At 37.9% G+C, this 25,455-nt stretch overlaps 1 protein-coding gene across 6 annotated transcripts in view; it reads left to right on the top strand.

The window, feature by feature from the left end:
- Positions 1-25,455, top strand: part of EPB41L5 (erythrocyte membrane protein band 4.1 like 5) — a 145,429-nt gene that overhangs the window by 17,694 nt on the left and 102,280 nt on the right. For all 6 annotated transcript variants that reach the window (XR_002126891.1, XM_019668712.1, XM_019668713.1 and 3 more), the window contains exons 3-7: positions 1,061-1,165; positions 20,822-20,864; positions 21,826-21,904; positions 22,854-22,898; positions 23,078-23,130. Coding sequence is in view for 5 of the 6 variants with exons in the window: in XM_019668712.1 (XP_019524257.1) it covers positions 1,061-1,165; positions 20,822-20,864; positions 21,826-21,904; positions 22,854-22,898; positions 23,078-23,130 (325 nt within the window). In the remaining variant the exon portion in view is untranslated. The remainder of the gene's footprint in view (positions 1-1,060; positions 1,166-20,821; positions 20,865-21,825; positions 21,905-22,853; positions 22,899-23,077; positions 23,131-25,455) is intronic.

Raw genomic sequence — 25,455 nt, 5'->3', positions numbered from 1 at the left:
TCCCAAGCCAGTTCTTAACCATTGCGCCACTCGGCTGGTCCCGCCATATGTTGTTTTGATTGAGGTACATGAGGAGAATCCTAGGGCCTTTTGGATCTTTTGCAAGGATCTGGGGAACCCTCAGGGGTCACACTTTAAGAACTGATATTTCCATACAAGTTTCTTTGCTGCTCCCTCCAATTTGGTGTCTTCTGCATTGATCACAGTAGTTTTCTCATTCCATATTCCCTCCCACCTTCCATTTTTGTTTTTTGCCATTTCCTACCTTATATTCTACTCCAGTTTCAGACTGATCTTCAAGTCTTCACTAATGAGTCTAGTCTCTGTGACTCTCTCTTCTCTAAAATCTATTGGCAAATAGAATTAGTTCCACATAATTTGTACTTAAGTGTTCTACGCTTTTTTGTGTTTTCTCTTTCTGTTACATTGTTAACCTCCTTTTTAAAGCAGGGACTGTAAAAATTGACAAAACAAAACAAGAATTTCTCCTTATACACAGTGTTAGAAACAAAGTAATATTTGTTGGCTGATAGGAAGTAACATTCTCCAGGAAAGCACATACACATAATGAATTCTTTTTTGGCCTTAAATGGTTTATTGGAAAACTGTAATATCTACCCATTATCAACTACATGGTAATACTTTTGGTATTACAAAAAAAATTTTTTTTTCCAAAGGTTTTATTGGGGAATTGGGGGAGGGGAACAGCGGCTCTTGGCAGCTCATGCCAGCCGCCAGCCGCTCACGGTAGCTTACGGGAGCCCACTGCAGCTCCACTGCAGCCTACGCCGGGTGACTCAACAGCAGCCCAGCTCCAAGTTGAACTGTTGTTCACCATCTTAGCTATAGAGGGTGCAGCGTCACTGGCCCTCATGTGGGATCTGAACCGGGTCCCTGCTGCTCAGAGTTGGCGTCCCAAGCCAACTCCTAACCAACGCGCCACTCGGCTGGCCCAGTAATACTTTTCGTAAAGAGATCTTGTATAACGAAAACCATATTCAGTCAGGCTTGTTGTTCTCTTAAGCCACTTATTGACTCATTTATTTTCTTAACATTTCAGAAAAAAGCCAAAGGTCAAGAGCTGTTTGATCAGATTGCGTACCACTTGGACCTTATTGAAAGCGACTATTTTGGACTGAGATTTATGGATTCAGCACAAGTAGCAGTGAGTAGCTGTTTTTTTGAGGTTCCAAAATGGGCAGAAAAGAAAATTTTCAGATGACATAGAATGTTACAAGACTACATATTCTTAAAGCGTTTTTTATTTTTCAATTATAGTTGACATACAATATATTAGTATCAGGTGTACAACATAGTGATTAGACATTTATAGAACTTATGAGTTGTGGGTTTGTTTCTGGGCTCTTTATTCTGTTCCGTTGACCTATGTGTCTGTGTTTATGTCAGTACCATGCTGTTTTGATTACTATACCTTGTATAGTTTGATATCAGGTATCATGATACCTTCAATTTCATTCTTCTTAAGATTGCTGTGGCTATTCGGGATCTTGTGTGGGTTTTGTTATATAAATATTAAGATTATTTGTTTTAGTTCTGTGAAAAATGCTATTTGTGTTTTGTTAGGGATTGCATTGAATCTGTCTAGTGCTTTGGCTAGTATGAACATTTTAATGATGCTAATTATTACTATCTATGGAATGGTATATGCTTCCATTTATTTGTATCTTCTTCAGTTTCTTTTCTCAGTGTCTTATATTTTTTCGAGTACAGGTCTTTTACCTCCTTGGTTAAATTTATTCCTAGGCATTTTATTTATTTATTTATTTATTTATTTATTTATTTATTTATTTATTTATTTATTTATTTATTTTTGATGCAGTTGTAAATGGGATTGTTTTCTTAATTTCTCTTTCTGACAGTTCATCATTGGTATATAAAAATGCAACTGATTTCTGAATATTATAATTTTGTTCAGAATTGCATTGAATCTGCATATCCTTTGGGGTTAGTTGTCCTTCAGTCTTAGTTGTGGAGGGCGCAGCTAGCTCAGCTCCAAGTCCAGTCGCCATTGGCCGCCTATCGGCAGCTCAGAGCAGCTCAGCTCAAGGTGCCATGTTCAGTCTTAGTTGCGGGTGGGCGTGTCCCACCATCCCATGTGGGACTTGAACTGGCAACCTTGTTGTTAGGAGCACGTGCTGTCACCAGCTGAGCCATCCTGCCACCTGTTGGCAGCTCAGCTGGGGCACAGCTCACTGGCCCATGTGGGAATTGAGCTGGCTACCCTGTTGCTCAGAGCTCGTGCTCTTAACCAACTGAGCCATTCAGCCAGCCCAAGTATTGCTATTTTAACAATGATAGTCTTATTCATGAACGTGGAATGCCTTTCCATGTATTAGGTCTATAAATTTCTTAAAATGATGTTTGATAGTTTCAGTTTATATGTCTTTCACCTCCTTGGTTAAATTTATTCTTAAGCCATTTATTTCTTTGATGCTATTTTACATGTAATTAAAAAAAATTTTTGTATCCTGCTCTGCTACTTTACTGAATTCATTTATCTGTTCTAATAGATTTTTAGTGGAATTTTTTGGGTTCTCTCTCTATGTACAGTATCATATCATCTGCAAATAATGACAGTTATACTTCTTCCGTTCTTACTTGGATACCTTTTATTTATTTATTTTTCTAGGATTGCTGTGGCTAGGACTTCTAATATGATGTTAAATAAAAGTGGTGAAAATGGGTGTCCTTGTTTTGTTCCTGACCTTAAGAAAAATGCTTTTAGCATTTTCCCATTGAGTATGATGTTAGCTGTGGGTTTGTCGTATATGGCCTTTATAATGTTGAGGTTTGTTTCCACTATACCCACTACGTTGAGAGGTTCTTTTTTTTTAAATTAATTAATTTATTTTTAGCTGAGCCATCCTGCCACCTGTTGGCAGCTCAGTGGCAGCTCAGCTCAGGCTGTGAATCGAACCGGCAACCCTGTGGTTCAGAGCTTGCAGTCTTGAGTGAGTTCTTAACCAACTGAGCCACTTGGCCAGCCTGAGAATTTTTATTATAAATGGATGTTGGGTTTTGTCACATACTTTTCCTGCTTCTATTGATATGATCATGTGATTTCTATCTTTTATTTTGTTTATGTGGTTTATCATATTAATTGATTTGCAGATACTGAACCAACCTTGCAATCCAGGAATAATCATGATCATGTGTGTATGATCTTGTTAACATTGCTGAATTTGGTTTGCTAATATTTTGTTAAGGATTTTTGCATCTATGTTCATCAGGGATATTGGCCTATAATTTTCTTTTTTTGTAATGTCTTTGCCTGGTTTTGGAATTAGAGTAATGGTGGCCTCATGAAATGAGCTTGGAATCTTTCCTTCCTCTTGAAAATTTTGGAAAAATTTGAGAAGGATAGGTGTTAACTCTTTAAATGTTTGGTGAAATTCAGCTGTGAAACAATCTGGTCTAGGACTTCTGTTTGTTGGTAGTTTTTTGATTACTGATTCAATTTCTTTAGTAGTAATCGGTCTGTTCAGATTTTCTGTTTCTTCTTGATTCAGTCTTAGAAGATTGTATGTTTATAGGAATTTATCCATGCCTTCCAGATTGTCCAGTTTGTTGGCATGTTGACAGTTGTTCATGATATTTTCTCATAATCCTTTGTATTTCTCTGATGTCATTTGTAACTTCTCTTTCTGATTTTAGTTATTTGGGTCCTCTTTTGTGATGAGTCTGATTAGAGGTTTATCAATTTTGTTTATCTTTTAAGAGAACCATATCTTGGTTTCATTGTTCTTTTGTATTTGTGGGGTTTTTTGTGTGTGTCTGTATATGGCTATTTTATTGATTTCTGCCTCTGATCATTATTATTGACTTCCTTCTACTCATTTTGGGCTTTGTTTGCTGTTCTTTTTCTAGTTCCTTTAGATATAGGGTTTGATTGCTTATTTGAGACTTTTCTTGTTTCTTGAGGTAAGCCTGTATTACTATGAATTTCCCTCTTATGCCTGTTTTCACTGTGTCCCATTGATTTGGAATTGTTGTGTTTTCATTTTCATTTGTCTCAAGGTATCTTTTGATTTATTCCTTCATCTCATTGCTGACCCAGTCATTATTTAGTAGAATGTTATTTAGCCTCCATGTGTATGTGTGTTTTTTAGTCATTTTCTTGTAATTGATTTCTAGTTTCATTCCATTGTGGTCAGAGAAGACACTTGATATGATTTCAGTCTTCTTAAATTTACTGAGACTTGAAATGTTGCATGTGCAGTTGAACAGAATGTATCTTCCTCTGCTTTGGGGTTAAATGCTCTAAAAATATCAATTAAATGCATCTGATCTTATGTATCATTTAAGGCTGCTGTTCCATGTTGATTTTCTGTCTGGAAGATTTGTCTCTTGATGTCAATGGGTTGTTAAAGTCCTCCTATGATTGTATCACTGTCAATGTCTCCCTTTATGTGGGTCAATATTTGCTTTATATATTTAGGTATTCCTATGTTGGATGCACAGATATTTAAAAGGTTATATCCTCGTGTGGATCGATCCCTTTATCATTATGTAATATCCCTTTTTGTCTCTTATTATAGCCTTTGTTTTAAAGTCTGTGTTGTCTTTTATAAGTACTGCTACTTCAGCTTTTCTTAGCTTTTTTTTTCATTTCATTCACATGAAATATCTTTTTTCGCCCTTTTATTTTCAGTCTGTGACTTTCAATCTGAAGTGAGTCTCTTATAGACAGCATATGTATGGGTCTTGTTTTCTTATCCATAGCTACCCTATGTCTTTTGATTGTAGCACTTAACCATTTACATTTAAAGTGATTATTGATAGGCCAGCTGAGCGGCTCAGTTGGTTAAGAGCTCGCTCAAGAGTGCGAGCTCTGAGCAACAGGGTTGCCGGTTCGATTCCCGGCCAGAGCTGAGCTGCTGCTGAGCTGAAAATAAGTAAAATAAAGTAATTATTGATAGATACATAGTAATTGCCATTTTATTATTCATCTTTATGGGTTTTTCTCCCTTCTTAGAGGAGTCCTTTTAACGTTTCTTGTAATAGTGGTCTGGTGGTGATGAACCCCATTAACTTTTTCTTGTCTGGGAAGCTCTTTATTTGTTCTTTGATTCTTAATGATAGCTTTGCTGGGTAGAGGAGTCTTGGTTGTAGGTCCTTACTTTTCATCACTTTGAATATTTCGTGCCATTTCCTTCTGGCCTACAAAATTTCTATTGAGAAATCAGCCGACAATCTTATGGGAGCTCCCTTGTAGGTAACTAACTGCCTTTCTCTAGCTGCTGTTAAGATTTTCTCTTTGTCTTTAATCTTTGTCATTTTAATTCTGTTTCTTGGTGTGTATGCCTCTTTGGGTTCATCTAGTTTGGGACTCTAAGCTTCCTGTATGTCTATTTCCTTTGCCAGATTAGGGAAGTTTTTTGTCATTATTTCTTCAAATAAGTTTTCAACTCTTTACTTTCTCTCTTCTACTGGTACCCCTCTGATGTGAATGTTGGTTGCTTGATGTTGTCCCAGAGGCCCCTTAAACTATCTCATTTTGTCTCCCCATTTTGGCTGCCTCCCTGTGTTTGTTTCTATGTATTAGGTAGAGCTGCTTTGTCTCCTGGTCTTAATAGAGTGGCCTTATGTAGTTAGTGTAGTGTGGGGCCCATTGGCACAGTCTCCTTGGTCACCTGACTTGGGTGCTCCAGGTGTGTATCTAGTATGGGTTGTGTTTGCCTTTTGTAGTTGAGCCTTGGTTGTTGTTTGCACATCATTGGGAGGGATTGATCCTCCAGCTGATTGGTTGTGAGGACTGGCTGTGACTATAGTGGATGAGGTGTTGTGCAGGTGCTGACCCTTAGGCACAGGATTTGCTTTAGCAGGTCTCTGGTGACTGCCCATCGTGCCCTTTGTATGTGTCATTCTTTGAGGTGGCCGGGTGATGCTCAGGCTTGGTTTGGAGCCAGCCACTGGGTGTGCCGGCCTTCGGGCCTTTTAGGAGGGTCCCTGCTGCAGGTCAAGGTCATCTGCAGCCTTTATCTTGCTAGGGGCCACCTGGCATGAGCCACAAAGCAGTTCGTAGATGACCTCCACCTGTGCTGAGCTGGGAGATGCCTTGAACCAAGGCCAGCTGCTGCCAATGCCAGATTTGGGGCTGTTCAGTAAGAGGTACGGCACAGGCCAACGCCAGATTCTGCGTGTTTGGGGTTTGTGATCCTTTGAAAGATTTTAGGAAATTCCATAGCATGATCCAAGGCAGGTCATCTGTATGGAAAAGCCAGCGGAATCTGCTTATGTGGGTCCTCAAATTGGGTGTGGAATGGTCTTGGAATCACCAAGGTGGGACAAATGGAGTTAGCTAGGTTGATGGAGCCTCAGATACGGCGTCTGCACACTGGGATGGGAAAGGGCTCAATAAAGAAACAATGGATTCTGCCAGCCCTTCTGTCTGGGAGAAAGCTGCCCCTCCAGCCCTCGCCTTGGAGCCTGACTTCAGTTCCTTCCCATATGTTCCTGGTGTCTCTGAAGCTGCTGCCCTAATGTAGGAGCTCAGAATGAGTGAAGCCTGTCCCTGAGTTAAGTTCATTAATGGATCCTTTGAGAGGAAAGCCTGAAACTCAAGCAGCCCTCACTCTCAGTCACAATCTCCGCTGGTTTTCATAGCCAGAAGTTATGGGGAATTCTCTTTCCAGCACTGAAACCCTGTACTGGGAAGCCTGGCATGGGTCGGGGACCTCTGCAGCTAAGATATCCCTCCCGATTTTTAAATGCCACACGTGGGTGAGTGACCAGCCCATTCCACATCTCTGCCCCTTCCATCAATCTCAAGGTGGCTTTTCCTGTATGTCCTTAGTTGTAGGATTTCAGCTAGCCTTAAGGTGATTCTTAATAATGGTTGTTCCGTAGTTTAGTTATAATTTTGAGGTGGTCATGAGAGGAGGCAAGTACAGTGTTTACCTACCGCACTATCTTGACTGGAAATCTACGCCTGCAATTATTTTCTTGGTTGTTCATTGTAAGTATATAGAATTCATTTTTGTGTATTTATCTTTTATCTTGCAATCTTGTTCACCTTGTTTGTTTTAATGTGTTTCATGTAGAAGATCATGTCGTGCAAAAGGAGATAGTCTTCTTCCTTGCTACTGAATACCTTTTATTTCTTTTTCTTTTATCTTTTTCTTGCCTAAGGTCTCTGGCTAGAATATTTAGTAAAATGTTGAATAGAAGTGGTGAGAATGGACTTTCTTGTCTCGTTCCTTGTCTTAAGGGGAAACTGTTCAGTGTTTCACCATTATGTGGGATTTTTATAGATGCTTTTTATCACTCTGAGGAAGCTCTCTTTCTATTCCTATCTTTTTTTTTTTTTGCATGTTTTCCTCATGCAAGGGTGTTGGGTTTTGTCAAATGCCTCTATTGAGAGAATCATGTGGTTTATTTCCTGTATTGTATTAATGTGGTATGTTAATTGATTTATTTGTTTTGTTTATTGAACCAACCTTGCATTTCTGGGATAAGTCTGACTTGGTCATGGTGTATAATCCTTTTATGTTGTTTGATTTGCTAGTATTGTGTTGAAGATTTTGATGATTTATTCATAAGGGATATTGGTCTATAGTTTCTTGAGGTTTTTTTTCTTTGTGATATCTGTCTGGTTTGGGTAAGAGTAATACATGCCTTATAGAATGAGTTGGGAAGTCTTTCCTCTTCTAATTTTCAGATGATCTCATGAAGGGTTGGTGTTAACTCTTTTTTCGACATTTGGTATAATTCACAATTGAAGCCATTTGGGCTTTTCTGGGAAGTTTTTAAAATTATTGACTCAATCTCTTTACTTGTTACAGGTATATTCAGATTTTTTGTTTCTTGAACAGTTTTTAAACAAGGCCACTTTAGAGATCCAAAAGGGAACTTATTGGATAAGGGGTTGGGATAGTAGACATAAACCAGTATTCTAGCATAGTAGGATATATGGTCACCCTTGTTTTAATTGACGGCAGATACTGTCCCATCCTCTGCTTTCAAATCTCAACTTAATTTAGTATCCTTTTATAGAGTCCAGTGACCACCTTAAACCTTGAGTTATGATGATGAAATGTGTGGATGCTTTCACTAGAAAAATGCATGTACACATAGCATTCTGTGTACATATATAGGTAGTTCAGGTGTTCCTAAAGTCCACCTATGGACTCTTGTTTAATAACTTTCTTTGGCAAATAAATAACTCTAGCTTAAGGGAAAACCCATGGTGGTATTCATTTGTGTTTTTTCTTTGTCTTTATGATAATAATTAGGGTTTTTGGAAATTTGTAATCTTATATGCTGTTTGTAAAAACTTGGCTATTAAATTACAATTTATGACTTCGAAAATGTTTATAGTAATAGAATATTCCTTAATGAAGGATTTAGGGAAATTACTTCTGTCATAAAAATAACAGGATGTGTAAAGAGCTGACTTATGACAGCAGAACTACCAATGTCAGTGGTTTAAAAAAAATGATTTGGGGTTATTTTCTTGAATAATGAAGCTTTCCAATGTAGAAGTAATATATCTTTTTTTTTTAATTATTTTTTATTGTGAAATACACATTTTTTAGAATTAGTTTCACTGTACAACACAGTGCAATAGTTATACTTTTTACCCCTCGAGGTGACAATCCCCCCTCCCCCAATCCGCCGCCCCACTTCCCTCCCAATATCATACATATCTATTACAATTCCCTTGCCTCCACTCCCACACTATACTCCATGTCCCATGACTATATCTATCTATCTATCTATCTATCTATCTATATATATATTCACTTATAGTTGACATACAATATTATACAACATCAGCTTCAGGTGTACAGTGCAGTGATCAAACCTCTACCCCCTCCATGATGTGGTCTCCCTAGCAAGACATGTGACCACCTGACACCATACAAAATATTTACAACATTATTAATTATATTCCTCAAACTATCTTTCATGTCCCTGTGGCAGTATTGTAGTTACCTATTTATGCTGTCTAATCCCTTCCCCTTCTCCTTCATCCCCAGAAGTAATATATCTTAAACCAGGCAAGAAGGAGTTCTCCTTTTGATACTAAATGTTTTTAGGTTGGTGTAATAAGACTTTGCAAAATAGTTGGGGAATTAATTGTAACAGTTTGCTAGAGAACACATATGATTTATTTTGAAGGAACAATTTTTAGTCTTAAAATCAAATATGTACAGGGGTCAGAACAAAAGAAGGGAATCAAGTTGGGGTGCATATTAAAGACATAGGAGTATTATTTACTTTCAAGAAGTATGGTTTTTCTCTTTTTTTTTGAATCATGCTGCATGCTTGATACGTTTTTTCCTTTTTTGTTAGTGATATATACAGAAAAATACAGTAAGATCATAAATCGTAGGTGACATATAACAGGCTGTTAAAGATCAAAAAGGATTGGAAGAGGGTCGGCTGAGTGGTGTGTTGGTTAAGCAGGACCCCGGTTTGGATCCCACATGAGGGCCAGTGATGTTGCGCCCTCTACAGCTAAGATAGTGAACAACAGCTTGACCTGGAGCTGGGCTGCCATGAGTCGCTGGCGATGGCATAGGCTGCGGCCCCTGCTGCAGTGTGCTGCCGTGAGCTACCATGAGTGGCTGGCAGCCAGCGAGAGTGGCTGGCAGCCGGTGTGAGCTGCCATGAGCCACTGTGAGCGGCTGTCCAATGGGCGGCGACCAATCTGCCTCAGCCAAGAAGAGCGCAATAATCACAATACCAACATGGGCCAGTGAAGCATGGTCCTCCACAACTAGACTGAAGAACAAAAGGACAGCAACTTGGCTGTTCCCCTTCGCTGATGCCCCAATGCTGTTCCTTCTGCCAATTCCCCAAAAAAAATTAAAAAAAAAAAAAAAAAAAAAAAGGATTGGAAGAGTAATTGTGGTAAGCAGCCAGGGAGCATATCACTTTTCCTTCCAAAAAAGTGGTGTAGGGGCAGGTACTACCTGGTTCCAGCCCAGATAGCCTTGCTGGATCTTCAGGTATTTCAAGAGAACCTTGGAAATCTAGATTTTTTTACGTAAATCTTCCACTTTAAAAAAAAACAGTTAAAAATTTTAAAAAGTGGCTAATGAAAGAAATAAAAAAGAGCTAAATAAATGGGGAGACATACTGTGTGCATGGATTAGAAGACAACAAAGTAAAGATGCCAGTCTTCCCTAATTGATATACAAGTTTAATGCAATTTGTATCAAAATTTCCATAAACTTTTTATAGATGTAGACTGGATTATTTTTAAATTTTTATGGAAAGACTAGAATAGAATTTTGAAAAAGAGAAATGAAGTGGGAGGGATTGCTCTACCCAGCTTTAAAACCTATTTGGTAACTACTATAATCAAGATGGTGTGGTATTGGCAGAGCAATAGACACACAGATTAATGGAACAAAATTGGGAACACAGAAATAGCCTTACACAAGTACGAGCAACTGATTTTTGACAAAGACACCAAAGTAATTCTGTGGAAGAAGGGTAGTCTCAGTAATGATGCTGGAGCAGTTGGTTATCAGGCAAAAATAAAACAAACAAAAAAAACCAAACCTGACCTAAACCACATATCTGTACAAAGATTAACTTAAAATAGATAATAAATATTATAAATATAAAATGCAAGACTATAAAACTTGGAGAAAAATGCACAGGAGAAAATCTTTGGGACCTAGGACTTGGAGAATTATTAGACGTGACATCAAAAACACAGTGTCCATTTTTCTTTAATTGATAAGATGGACTTTATAAAAATCAGAAACATTTGTTCTTGGAAAGACCCTTTTAGAGGATGAGAAGCCAAGCTATAGACTGGGAGAAAATATTTGCAAACCAAATATCTGACAAGGAACTCATACCTAGCATATATAAAGAACTCCTAAACTAAACAGTTAGAAAACAAACAATCCAATTAGAAAATGGACAAAAGATATGAAGAGACATTTTAACAAAGAGGATACACATATGGCAAATAAACACATGAAAGATGTTAAACATCGCTAGACAAAAGGGAAATGCAAAATGAGACATCATCACTACATATCTGTTAGAACAGCTGAAGTGAATAGTGACAACTCAATCCTGCTGAGGATGTGGAGAAATGGGATCTCTCATATATTGGCTTTGGCAATGTAAAAGTGGGACAGCCACTATGAAAACTAAATCTGGCAATTTCTTTAAAAACTAAACATACACTTAACCATATGACTCAGCATTGTATGTCTGGCCATTTATCCCAGAGAAATGATGACTTACTTCCTCGGAAAAACCTGTGCATGATTGTTCATAGCAACTTTATTTATAATAGCAAAAATCTTGGAAAAAACAAAATGTCTTATAGTAGGTTAATAATTAAACAAACTAGCACTTTTATACCATGGAATACTACTCAGTAATAGAAAAGAAAAATCTATTGACACAGATGGATTTCAAGGGCATTATGCTGAGTGAAAACAGACAACCTCAAGAGGTCACATACTGTGTGATTCCATATATGTAACATTCTTGAAATAACAAAATTAAAGCGCTAGAGATCAAATCAATGGCTGCCAGGGTTTAAGGATATTGGAGGTAGGGGGTGGGTGTGACTATAAAGGAGTAATATGAGAGCATTATTTGTGATAATAGAATACTTTATCTCCATTGTGGCGTTAGTTACAGGAATCTAAATGTGTGGTAAAATGAACTGTGTACAGCAGGTCCTTGTAACATCATTTCATTCTAATATTGATGAGGAAAAAATATAAAAACAATTGCTGACCAGGACCACTGTCTGTGGGGTTTGCACCTCCTCCCCTTGTCTGTGTGGGATTTCTCCAGGTACTCTGGTTTCCTCCCACATCCTAAAGCTGTGCACATTGGGTGAACTGGCGAGTCTAACTTGTCCCAGTCTCAGTGAATGTGGACGTGTGTGTGTGTGTGTGCACACCCTGCAATGGGAGGGTGTCCTATCCAGAGTGGGGTCCCGCCTTGAGCTGCTGGGACACAGGCTTTGGCCACCTGAGAGACCCTGAACTGGAATAAGGATGTTGAAAAATAATTATCTTGTTTTTATTAATCTTTTTCTTTTATTTTTTTAAATTTTTATTTTTTAATTAGGGAATTGGGGAAGGGGACCAGCCAAGTTGTTGTTCTTCAGTCTTAGTTGTGGAGGGCACCAGTCGCCATCTGGCTGCCTGTCGGCAGCTCGTGGCCTCTTAAGCTCAAGGTGCTGTGTTACAATCTCAGTTGCGGGTGGGCATAGCCACCATCCCACGTGGGAGTCCAACCAGCAACCTTGTTGTTAAGAGTACACACTCTGTCCACTGAGCCATCCTGGCGGCAGCTCAGCTCAGGGTGCTGAGTTCAGTCTTAGTTGCGGGCAGGCATAGCCCACCATCAAACAGGCAGCCTTGTTAAGAGCATGTGCTCTATCTACTGAGCCATCCGGGCGGCAGCTCAGTTCAAGGTGCTTAGTTCAGTCTTAGTTGCGGGCGGGGATAGCCCACCATCAAACAGGCAGTCTTGTTAGGAGCATGTGCTCTCACCAGCCGAGCCATCCTGCCACCTGTTGGCAGCTCAGTGGCAGCTCAGGTCAGGCACAGTGTCACTGGCCCATGTGGGAATCCAACCGGTGGCCCTGTTGCTCAGAGCTCATGCTCTTAAGCTAACTCTTAACAAACTAAGCCGCTCGGCTGGCCCCATATTAATCTTTCTTAAGTGTATGTATACCTCACATTTACTTCAGTGTTGAATATTAGAAGCGTTTGGGGTCTTTATTTAGAAGTTTGGTGAAGTTTTTTGTGACCACAACTGTGTAGGAACTAACTTTGTTTATAGCAATCAACCTATGGTAAAATTGGTTTCATTATACATCATTTTGCTTGAAATCACAGTTTTCAAGAACCAGTCAACAATTTTAAGTGAGTACTTACCAGTGTGAGTTTCTTGATTTTAATATCATACTATAGTTATGTAAGATGTAAGCATTGGGGGAAGGGTACACGAGACCTCTTGCTGTTATCATTGCAACTTTCTGTGAATATTTCATAATAAAATTATTTTTAAAAAAATAAGAAATATAACGTGGGCCAAACAAAACATGTCTCTGGACTAAGATTCAACCCTCTGACCTATATGTCTGGGAGCTCTGTTTAGTGAAGTTTTGTAAACTTCGTATTTATAGCTTAGAATTTTAACTTGTCCAATCAGGTTTTTAAAGAGGAATGAAGTTACCTAGATTGTAGCCACTTAGGTTTCAGAAAAGCGAAACATAGGTGGCATTTCTCCTAATATTTGGAAAAGGAAAAAGAACTTTAACATGTAATTATATTTTGCCTTTTTGTCAAATTGACTTGATAGCTTTTATCGGTTTGTTTTATATGTATATTTTAAACTTCCCTTGTTTTCTGTGTAAAAATCCTAAATAAAATGTCAGCTCATTGTATCCAGCATCTTATTGAAAGTATAAATAATACATTATGATCAGGTGGAGTTGATTCTCAGAAGTGCAAGGATGATTCAATATCAGTTTTATAATTGATTATACATAGTATGTCATGGGATTGTGTCCTGCCTCTGCTGTGGTTTATATTGGGTTGTTGGAAAAGTCATGACACATTTTTGCAACGAAAAACATAGAAAAAATACATCATGACTTTTCCGACAACCCATTACTTTCTTCTTCAGTTGATACCAGGTTTGGCCATGTCATTTGCTTTTAGCAATGGAATGTGAGTTTATGGATGTGTGCCAGTTCTGAACAGGTTAACTAACCCTTCACTTATGCTGTTGTTCCTTTATCATATACTTAAGTGAAACTACATTCAACAAGATTGAAACTGAAATCTTTACCACAGAAGAAACATGAGTAACTTGATTAGTTGAAGTCTATGGCATTTAGTTTAAAGACGATACTTGACCCAAATGGAAATGGAGATGTTAGATCCAAAGCAGAGAGCCAGAAAACACTTGTCTAGTGGAACACTGAGTAAATGTTTTAAGAGTACAAATTTGGAGGCCGCAACAATATATCCCTTTGATAGCAAATCTAAGATCATTGAGATAAGGCAAGAGGCAATTCTTGTTCCCAATTTAGAATTCAGCTATTTCACGCACTGTAGGCATGTTGCTGTGAGCTGCCAGTTTGGTTTGCTGACCTCACTCATCTGAGGTTGGGCAGGTAATAATGCCCTAGAATTTTTATCATGTGGTTTTTTGGTATTTTTTTGTTTTTGGTGTGTGGCATGTTAAGCCTCTTCTTCCTAGCCCCATAATACCTTGAATAAACCTAATGAACTTTGGCCTGTATGGAATCAATATTTCTGTCTACGTAGTTCTAGCCAACCTTTGGAAGGTGTGCCCATATTTAGGGGTGGTGGTGGGTGCTGGGCAGACAGGTAGCCCAACAGGCAGCAGGTATGAAGAACAGATCTGTTGCTTGCTCAATGGTATAGTCTCTTTCTATACTGATTTTCGTTATTAAAAAAGGTAACAACCGTAGATTAATAGAGAAACAATAGAAGCATTCATACTAAAGACAGGAAGGTGACAAAGATGCCCATTATTACCAATGCTGTTTAATTTCATAATAGTAGTACCAGCTAATGCAGTTATAGAAGTTAGGTTAGAAAGGAGGAGGTAAAATTATCACTGTTGGCAGGTGATTGGATTGGATTGTAACTGAGAAGTTAACACAAACAATAGGATTACATAAAGTAGTGGAAAATGAAAAATATATAGAAATAAATATGTATATGTTAAATATATATGAATATATTGTAACAGACACATTTGCTAAATAGGAGGAACTGTAAAAAAGGGTATTTCCAAATTAGATCATGTGCTCTGTTTCTGGAGAGTGACTGCATTACCTACCTAACTTGCCTACATTTCCACAAGAATCCTAAGAGAGTAAGTATACTAGTAATAACACAGAAAGGCACAGTGGAAAATATATTTTAATGGCTCATCTAAGTCTTCATTGGAATGTCTTATAATACACTAACGCCAAAAAAAGTAATCACCCAGAAAGAATTTATAATGGAATCTAGACTAAATTGAAGTGCTTTCAATTAGATTTCAGCAATGCAATGTGATGTTCCTGTTTTCATATAGATTTTTAAAAACATTTTGTTAACTGTTTAAAATGTTAAAATTTGCTTCAAAACAATCCTTTAATTCAGATCATAAGCCTCTTCCTCATAGAAATATGTTTGCAGAGGCAATTGTTTTGAAAGACGGTTAACATTTCTCTGCCTTAAGCTCTTTGCTCTTGGAGCAAAAGTAGTGGTGTCTTTTTAGCGGAGCCATGTAGGCAGTTAGAAGTCAGGGATCATTCATTTGATGAGCTGTTTACAGACTGTTTGGATATAGAGCCTGGGAAGAAGGTATGTGTATGTAGTGTTTTGGAAATTTCCTAGGTGAGTCTTTGTTTGGTTTAGTTATATCTGTTGTGTTTGTGATTACATACTATTAATATTTTAAGACATACAAGTAAATAATTGCTCTTTCATGCCCAGTTTATTAGAATGGAAAGAAATGTGGCTTTACACATCCTTTGATACCTAAGTTTATCAACCAAACTTTAAAAGTAGATTAAAAGGGAGTTTGTTTCCTTTTTAAAGTACCATGAGGAAAGAGAACCATATTAATTTCACACTAAACATCCAAGAATCTGTATCTGTATGTTCTCACCTTTATCTTCTAATGTAATTTAAACTCAACTACTAAAGGTCCTGAATCAAGGGAAATACTATCAGTGCCTGTCTCTGAGCTCTGAATTTTCCAGTCCCTGGGCTTGGAATGTGGAGGAGATGAAAGAAAACAGTCTTGAGAATATACAAACATGAACTCAGACCTTCCCCAGAAGAATGTCACTCGGAACTCCCCCAGCTCCTAAATTTTCACTTTAAAATGTGCTTGATGCTTCATCTGAATTTTGGGTTGTCTTAAAAGTGCACATACTGAAGTTTATTACATGCAGGTAGAAGAGACTAAAATGCCTACTTGGGAGAAAACTCTGATCCTTTGTCTCACTGGGATGATTTTATGTTTAATGTGCTTCTTAAAATAGTAGGATACAAATTAGAGATTAAAGGACTATTTATGAGACTAGACCTAAATTTCTTAAACTGGAAGAAATTTAAGTTATAATTTTTTTTTTTTAAGCTGAGCCATCCTGCCACTGGTTGGCAGCTCAGCGGCTGCTCAGCTCGGGCCCGGAATCAAACCGCTGTTGCTCAGAGCGAGCTCTTAACCAACTGAGCCACTCGGCTGGCCCAAGTTATAACTATTTAAGAAGGACTTTAGGTTGTTCTTGAAATAATAAATGGTCTATCTTGTATTATCTGGTATTAATGTTTCCTTTATACTCCGCAAAGTTTAAAGTTTATTCTGTCAAATTTAGCCTATTGATTTTCCGTCTGTTGTTAATGTTCTTTACTCTTTACCAGCACACACTTACACGTGCATGCACACACATACACTCTTTTTCTTCCTTGTTTAAAGAAATGCTGGAAGGAATCAGAAACCGCTAACACCTAGGGGTGTGTGTGCTCATGTGATGATAGAAATTAGGTATATGGTGGAATTGAAGGGACTGTTGACCATATACCTTTTAATATTACCAAAAATTAAACTATATGAATATATTATATAAAATATTAAAGTAAGGGGGTTCATGATTATTATTTTAAGTCTATGCCCATGGTAGCATAGTAAGTTGAAAATATAGGAAACAAGGAAAAATTATCACCAACAATCTTAACCACCTACAGATAACATCTGTTACTGTTTTGTTATAAATTGTCTTAGTCCAAAAGAAAATGCATGTTTATATATCAAATTTGTACATTTTGACAAAATAATTTATATTTTATAACCTGCCTTTTGTTTTTTTATTTTTATTCCTTTTAAAAGATTTTTATTGGGGAATTGGGGGATGGGAACAGTGCTGGGGAATTGGGAGAAGGGGAACAGACAAGTTGCTGTCCTTTTGTTCTTCAGTCTAGTAGTGTGGAGGACGTTGCTTCACTGGCCCAAGTTGGCACCATCATTGCACTCTTCCCGGGCGAGGCAGATCAGTCGCCAGCTTCTGTACGGCCGCTCATGGCGGCTGCTGGCCTCTCACGCTGGCTGCTTGCTACACATGGTAGCCCGTGGCAACCCACTGCAGCAGGGCCTGCAGCCTAGCCATCACCGGCGACTCACGGCAGCCCAGCTCCAGGTTGAGCCGTTGTTCAGCATCTTAGCTGTAGAGGGCAGTGTCACTGGCCCTCATATATGGGATCCGAACCAGGGCCCTCTGGCATCCCAAGCCAGCTCTTAACCAATGTGCCACTCGGCCGGCCCTATAACCTGCCTTTTAAAATTTAACAATATATTCTAATTTAATATAACTATTGTTGGATATATATTGGGTTGTCGGAAAAGTCATGATGTATTTTGTCTGTTTTTCAAAGGTCGTTTATTATAAAGAACAATGATCAATCAATGATATATTGCCCGTTTTGTTCGATAACCTTTTGCCATCCTTCAGTGGGCTTCATAATTCTTTGTTCATAGAAGTACCTGTCTTTATTGCAAAAAAACTGAACAAGGTGCTGATTTTCAGCCTCATCTGGATTGAACATTATACCACACAAGGAGTTTTGAAGAGAGCGAAACAAGTGGAAGTCTGACGGCTCAAGGTCAGGCGAGTATGGTGGGTGTGGCAACACATCCCATCCAAGCTCCAGTAATTTTTGGCAGGTGATCAAACTTGTGTGTGGTCTCGCATTGTTGCGATGGAACACAACTCCTTTACAATTAACAAGCTCTGGATGTTTCTGGATGATGGATTCGTTCAAACTGTCCAATTGCCAACAGTACGCATTCGAATTGATTGTTTTGTTCCTTGGTAGGAGCTCGAAAAACACGACACCTTTAAAATCCCACCACACTGAGAGCATAACCTTCCTCTGATGAATGTCAGCTTTCAGTGTTGTTTGAGGCGAATCATCACGTCAGGACCAAGACCATTTGCGCACCACATTGTTGTAAACAATATACTTCTCATCACCAGTTATCAGTTGCTTTAAAAAAGGATCGTTTTCCTCACGTTTAATGAGCATATTGCAGATGTTTATATGCGCTGTCAAATGAACTTCTTTGAGTTCATGCGGAACCCAAATATGGAGCTTGCTTATGTATCCCAGCTTCTTCAGGTGGTCGTGAACGCTTGAATGATGGATGTTCAATGTTTCTGCAATCTCTCGTGTTGTGTAACGTGGGTTTGACTCAATCAATGCCTTTATTTTGTCGTCATCAACCTCAGTGGGCCCCCCTGACCGAGGAACATTGTTGAGATCAAAGTCACTAGCACGGAATTTCGTGAACCATGATTGGCACTGACGCTCTTGTAGAGCATTAGCACTGTAAACTTTATGCAACTTTTCACAAGCTTGACGCACGTTCTTCTCTTTATGGAAGAATGCAGTTTGGTCTTCCATCTTCAACTTGTTGTAAAATCTCCAAAACTCAACCAAATTGCTCAATTTTTATTTTTTTTTTAGGATGAACTAGAGCTGTCAGCTGTCAAATGATGTAGTAATAAGATAGGTGCAAATGACTCTAGTACTTCCAAAAATGAACTAGTGCCATCTGTCGCAAACGTGCATCATGACTTTTCTGACAACCCAATAGATTGTCTTAACGTTCTCTGGCGTAATTCCTTGTAGGTATATCTTCACATATCTACCATGGTTTCTAGATGTAGAATTGTTGAGTCAAAGACAGTTACTTTTAAGGCGTAGTCAGATTGCCTCCTGGAAGGGTAGTGCTCATTGCACTCATAATGTGTATAAGAGCCCCCCTAACCATGGCTACAACAGATTGCCCAGGTGACCAACCATAAAATTGTTAATTCATTGCAGTATAATAGATAAAACCTGAAGATAGGGCAACTTCCAGATCCATAGCTGTGGGGAGAAAACAATCTGGGGCACAAGCACTAATTTTACTTCACACCCACTATATGATTGGCATCAGACTGTATTAGGTATTTTGCACAATTAAATCTGGGATTTTTAGATATTGGATTGTTGGGCTTGGCCATGATGGATGGAATTTTTGCTCTCCTAGACTGAGATCTTTTCTAGTAGATTGAATTGTGTTCTTGCCTAGTGGCTGGCCTAGCATTCTATTAATGGAGGTCTGAACATTTGCTAGATTGAAATATGCTTAAAAGTAGATGTCCAACCGAATTTATTAAAAGGTTGACTAGCCTACACACGTGGAATTTATTAAAAGGCTGACTAAGTAGCCTACACAGGTGGAATCTAGAGAAAATATTGCATACTATTTAATTGCCTTTTGAAATGTTTACTGCCCATCTTCAATGTGCAGAGGTACTTTGCTGGCACACTGGTAGTTCTGTGAATTTCTTTTTGGATCTTGAGAGAGACTGAGGAGAAGAGGCTAGGCAAATAATTGGCAAGAAAATCAAATGCTCACAAGTCTGTTAACAATGCATCCTTGTTTACCCACTCTTCGCCTATCTGGATTTCTGAAACTAGATTCCTTAGCTCTGAACTAATGAGCAGAAGAACAGTCTTTTGGTTTTGGGTGCTTGAATTGTTAGCATACTGGAGAGAACACAATTACCTATGTATATCTTAGTTGGGTGAGTGCATCCTGTCACTGTTAGGACTTAGTGGTGTAAAGGGAAGTGAGCTGGGAATCAGTTTATCAGTGGAAGTCTCTGGAATTGGTTCTCAGGTCTGTTTGTGTTCCAGACATTGCAGAGTGAAGAGGTTACACAAATCAAAAGGCTGTTGTTACTCATGAAACCAGAAGTCTGCCAGTCACAATGTTAACATTTTGCATTTGTAAAACAAAGGAGCAAAGACTGCTTCATTTAGTAGATAGGGCCTTGGTTATGAGAAAAATCTAATTTTATTGTGCAAGCTCTTCTGAGTAGTATCTATTTTATAATAAACGTGACATTATTTCATTTAAATTTGGGTTATGATCTGTTAATAAATCTTACATTTTTATTGTAAGAATGAATCAGGCACTGGAATAGGAGGATGCCTTCTGTCTAATTTTGTTTTGAAAGAATCATTTTTTCCTGAGAACAGTGAGGAAAACTAAGGGCAAAATTTAGAATGTCATCCTTGTTACTGAGAGAGCCGAGGTAATGTTTTTAGATGTCATAGATCTGGTTTTACATCTTTTTTGCTCCTATGTGTCATATATAAGCTTGATGGGGAGATTGATCAGATAGCCCTCTTATTTTCACTCTAACTTTTTTCTCTTGTGAAATATTTCCTTGTGGTTATCAATAAAAGCATGATGAAAATTAACTTTTTTTCTCTCTCTCTAAAGATTTTATTGGGACATTGGGGGAGGGGAAAAGTGTTGGAGAATCAGGGAAGGGGAACAGACAAGTTGCTGTCCTTTTGTTCTTCAGTCTAGTTGTGGAGGACGTCGCTTCACTGGCCCATGTTGGTATTATGATCATTGTGCTCTTCCCGGGTGAGGCTGTCGGTCACCAGCCATTGGATGGCCTCGTACAGGGGCTCATGCAGCTCATGAAAGCACACATCAGCTGCCAGCCAGCCCCACTGCAACCGTCGCCGGGGACTCACGGCAGCCCAGCTCCAGGTTGAGCTGTTGTTCACCATCTTAGCTGTAGAGGGTGCAGTGTCACTGGCTCTCATGTGGGATCCGAACCGGCGGCCCTGCTGCTCAGAGCCGGCGTCCCAAGCCAACTCCTAACCAGCACGCCACTTGGCCAACCCAGAAAATTAACTTTTAGTAATTAAAATGTTAAATTTTGTTATCTGCTGAAAAACTGAATTTTTGTTTTTGTTTTCAGCATTGGTTGGATGGTACTAAAAGCATCAAAAAGCAAGTAAAAAGTAAGTTGAAAAAATTGTGAAAAAAAAGGAAATTGAATTATATTATATACAATTATATATTAGTAACTGATTCCTAATAGTGAGGACATAGAAATCATGTTTCAGATTAATTTCTTAGCATCTCTTCTTTCTAAAAACAATTTCAATCTGCTATACTGACCCTAAGTTATATGGGGTTGATGGCAATCTAGATTCAAGTGCCTTATGATTTGTTTCTAAGAGAAAGGCTTACAAGCTTGCAAATGAGTTTGAGTACCGATGAGATGCTTAAGTTTTGTTTAGTAATTTTTTATGTTGGGATTTTACTTTTTGGCATCTGCCATACTCTAGAAAATATTTTGAGACTTTAAGACTGTAAGTTTAAAAAAAATTAAGAATAGTGAAATGAGGCAATTTACATAAAGTGTCAGTATTACCCCTAGCAATAGTTGGGAAAATACTAGCGTTCAATCCATAATCCGTGTTGTCCTGCGTAGTAACAGTTTTCAAGGCACACCAACTCTTGTCTTTACAAAATAATGGGACAACTGAGAATAGGGGTTATCAGAGTAGGTGAAGTGAATTGGAAAGTGTGTGGGAGGATTTGTCATGGGCAATTAATAACAGGCGTTCCTTTGTGCTCTTAAGAAATACAGCTCCGCAGATTTTTAGGGCTGTTAGATTGCACAGTCAGGACTTTTTTATTTGATGTATTTGGCCCTGAACTGTTAGAATTAATTTAGAGCTATCTATTCTTGGGAGGACAGATTACTATGTGATAGTTGGTACATTTTAAAAAAAAACTATCTTTTTGTGTTAGGTTTAATCAAGCCTACAGTATAACCTGAAATATTGTCACAATAACCTGTTATCTTCTGTCCACTTTAATGGATTCTGACAAATTGACTGACTGAAAATTCTTATGTTTAAGTAGTTATTAAAAAAAAAAATTAAAGCTTTTTTTTTTTTTTTTAAATGGCAGTTGGTTCGCCCTATTGTCTGCATTTTCGAGTTAAGTTTTACTCCTCAGAACCAAATAATCTTCGTGAAGAGCTAACCCGGTAAGACAACTATCTAGAGTTGTACATCTATCTAGAGCTGTTTGGTCAGGCTAGCTAAAATGTTGGAATATTGTCTTTATAATTCTTTCAGTTTATAGACAGCTAATGAAATGGATTCCTTACCCCTGGTAACAAGACCTCAGACAATAGAATTTCATTTTGGGACAGTGCTTTTTAAGTGTAAGATTCTTTTCCTTTATCAGTTTTCAAAATAAAGAGTAGGTTCCCTACCATCCTCCAAAGGGAACTAACGAGTTCTTTTTTTTAAGTATCATTATTAACTCGTGGATTTTTTTAAAAGGCTGATGTGTTTCAATATATTAGTGCTATGTTTATTGATGTTCAAAGTGATCTCTTTGGCCACTGGGAGGTTATTTAAGTTTCCTGTATTTTCTTCACATATTAAATGCCATTGATTAATGAAAAATGTTAGATTCTGACTTAAATAGTTTTGGGTAAACTTTAAGTAGGTTATATATATTCATTTTTACTTTTTCCTGCCTCTTTGGTATTTATTCATTGACTATTGCAAATCCATGACTCATTCCACCTATTCTTTAGTAAGTAAAATACTGAGTTATTGAGTCCCTTCAGAAGGGTTTCCTCTTGATTGTTCTGCCGATGAGATTACAGCTATTATCCATAGTTATATACATGCTCGTATGTTAAAGTTAAATCAGCTCACAGAGCTCATTCAGTAATTTGCCTTAAACTTTTTCTCTGTACTATATACTCTGTGGCCTATTATTTCTTGCTGTTATCTGCGGACATGTTACCATCCTGATACCTATTGCCCCTGCTTTCTTCCCCCTACTCCCCCCCCCCCCATTGATAGACTTGATTGTGGATAAAATTCTATAAGAATGTTTCTTCTCAAATTAGAAGGTTAGGATGATTTTTACAGTAGATTGTTCTGTTTAGTTAAATTTGTGCCTTTTGTTTTTCTTAGGTATTTATTTGTTCTTCAATTAAAACAAGATATTCTCAGTGGAAAGTGAGTATTAGTTTCTTGAGGTAAACCATATTTTCTTGAGTAGTTGAAAAATGTTTTTGAAAAATAAGTTCGTAGTTAGTTATGAAAAAGAAATGGTCAACATAAAGTATGTATTTCCATTTATCTTAAAATGAAGGCTGTAAAATTGACTTGTTAATCAATTTGTGTTTTGGCTTCAGATTAGAGTGTCCCTTTGATACAGCAGTTCAGTTGGCAGCTTATAATCTTCAAGGTAAGCAATTCTCATGTTGACTGTTGGGAGTAAAGCATAATTCTTCTAGTATGTGTTCAATTAGAGAATTTCCAAAGATTCAAAGTGATGTAGGAGAAGAGAAACAGCATTGTTTTTGTGTAAATTTTTATCAATATCCAACTCTGACTTATATTTTCACTTGTTTTAGAACATTGTCTTCTTTTTCTTCCCTTTCACTTTATTTGCTCCCTTTCCATCTATATAGTGTTTTTAAACAAAAATTGCAGTCTACTTGATAATTCAGTAAGTGTTATAAATGGACCCTCAGCTAATTTTTTTCCTTAAAAATAATACAGTAATATATTAGTAAGTTGTTGCGATAATCACATGGTTTGCTTTTAGTCTTACTCTTAAAAATGAGTCCATGAAAGAAATACTTAGAGTGTGTTTAAAAGTTCCTGGTGGTATTTTAAAGGATAAAAAAAGGGTTTTCCAATAAATGAGATTAATAATAAAACTCATTTTTTGGTACCTTGTTACACCGATCAAATACTGTTAAACTTAAGCATTTTTTTCTGAAAAATTGATATTTTAGTAAAACTATAATTTCAGTCCTTGTTCCTAAAATGGAAAGAAATATTCTGATTACAATTTTATGCTTTTTGGGGGGTGATTTCCCTATTTATCCTCAACCCCTCTAAGATCAGTAATATTTATTTGCCATTGTATAGATAATAATGACTAAACTTTTAACATTTTATGGTAAAGCTAATATTTTGCTCGTTTTGTGCTCCACTATTTTTAAGAAAGCATATTTTCCTATTGATAGACAAGTTAGTGACTGGAGGAGATTTCTGTACTTCAAAAATGTGCCACTAATATAAATTGTTATCTGCCTGCCTCCATCCACTATCCTAGCCTGGCTATAAAATTAAAACTTTTTTTATTTGCTGAATGTCATCTAGATACTAGTTTGGAAATGTTGTGCCTCTAGCATTGTAATGATCAGAAGTATATAATTGCATACATCTTTTTTTTTTTCTCTTCTTTTTATTTATTGGGGAACAGTGTGTTCCTCCAGCACCCATCGGCTCCAAATCTAGTAGTTGTCTTCAGTCTGTTGTCGGGAAAGTCATGATATATTTTTTCTGTTTTTTGTTGCAAAAATGTGTCTTGACTTTTCCAACAACCCAATAGTTGTGGAGTGCACAGCTCCTTGGCCCATGTGGGAATTGAACCAGCAACCTTGCTCTAACCACCTATGCTAGGTGGCCGCCCCAGCATGCATCTTTCTTGAAAGCCATTTTTTGCATTTTATTAATTCTTACATGAAGTTGTTAATTCTAAAACTTGGATCTACTGAAAAGCTGTAATTTCTAATATCTGTGTTACACCATTTATTGCATCATATAGTCTGTCTTTGTCTCATGTAATTTTCATGATAGGCAAAGTGTATGCTTCTTGAAAATACGATTTTTATACATTTTTGTGTATTTAACAAAATACGTTCAAAGTAGTGCTCACTGAGTACTTACCGCTTGATTCATGCATATGACTGTTATTAGCTCTTAACTCTACTTATATTTTTTTCCTAAATAAAATTTCTTTCTTACTTGCTCTTTTTTTTTTTTTTTTAAAGATTTTATTGGGAAGTTGGGGGAGGGGAACAGACAAGTTGTTGTCCTTCGATCTTAGTTGTGGAGGGCTCAGCAAGCTCAGCTCCAAGTTCAGTCACACCACTCAGCTCAAGGTGCTGTGTTCAGTTAGTTGTGGGTGGGCATAGCCACCATCCCATGCGGGAGTCGAAACAGCAGCCTTGTTGTTAAGAGTGCACGCTCTACCCACTGAGCCATCCGGGTGGCAGCTCAGCTCAAGGTGCCGAGTTCAGTCTTAGTTGCAGGTGGGTGTAGCCACCATCCACCATCCCATGAGGGAGTTGAACAGGCAGCCTTGTTGTTAAGAGTATGCACTTTATCCCCTGAGCCACCTGGGCTGCAGCTCAGCTTAAGGTGCCGAGTTCAGTCTTTAGTTGCGAATGGGTATAGCCCGCCATCTTGAACAGGCAACCTTGTTGTTAGGAGCACATGCTTTCACCAGCTGAGCCATCCTGCCACCTGTTGGCAGCTCAGCTTAGGCGCAGCTCACTGCCCATTTGGCAATTGAACCAGTGACCCTGTTACTCAGAGCTTGCACTCGTAATCAAGCTCTTAACCAGCTGAGCCACTCGGCCACCCCTTATTTGCTCTTTAATCAATGGAGCCATTATTTTGGATTCTTTCAAATTTCATGTTATGTCCTATACATCTCTTTATGCCATGTCTGATAGTTTAACAAATTCTATTAATTCTTTTTTTTTTTTTTTTT

The sequence above is a fragment of the Hipposideros armiger genome, unplaced genomic scaffold, assembly GCF_001890085.2.
Source record: "Hipposideros armiger isolate ML-2016 unplaced genomic scaffold, ASM189008v1 scaffold_533, whole genome shotgun sequence".
In the NCBI taxonomy this organism is placed as follows: domain Eukaryota; kingdom Metazoa; phylum Chordata; class Mammalia; order Chiroptera; family Hipposideridae; genus Hipposideros; species Hipposideros armiger.
Note: the sequence above shows the minus strand (reverse complement) of the source record. Positions and strands in the feature narration are given on the sequence as shown.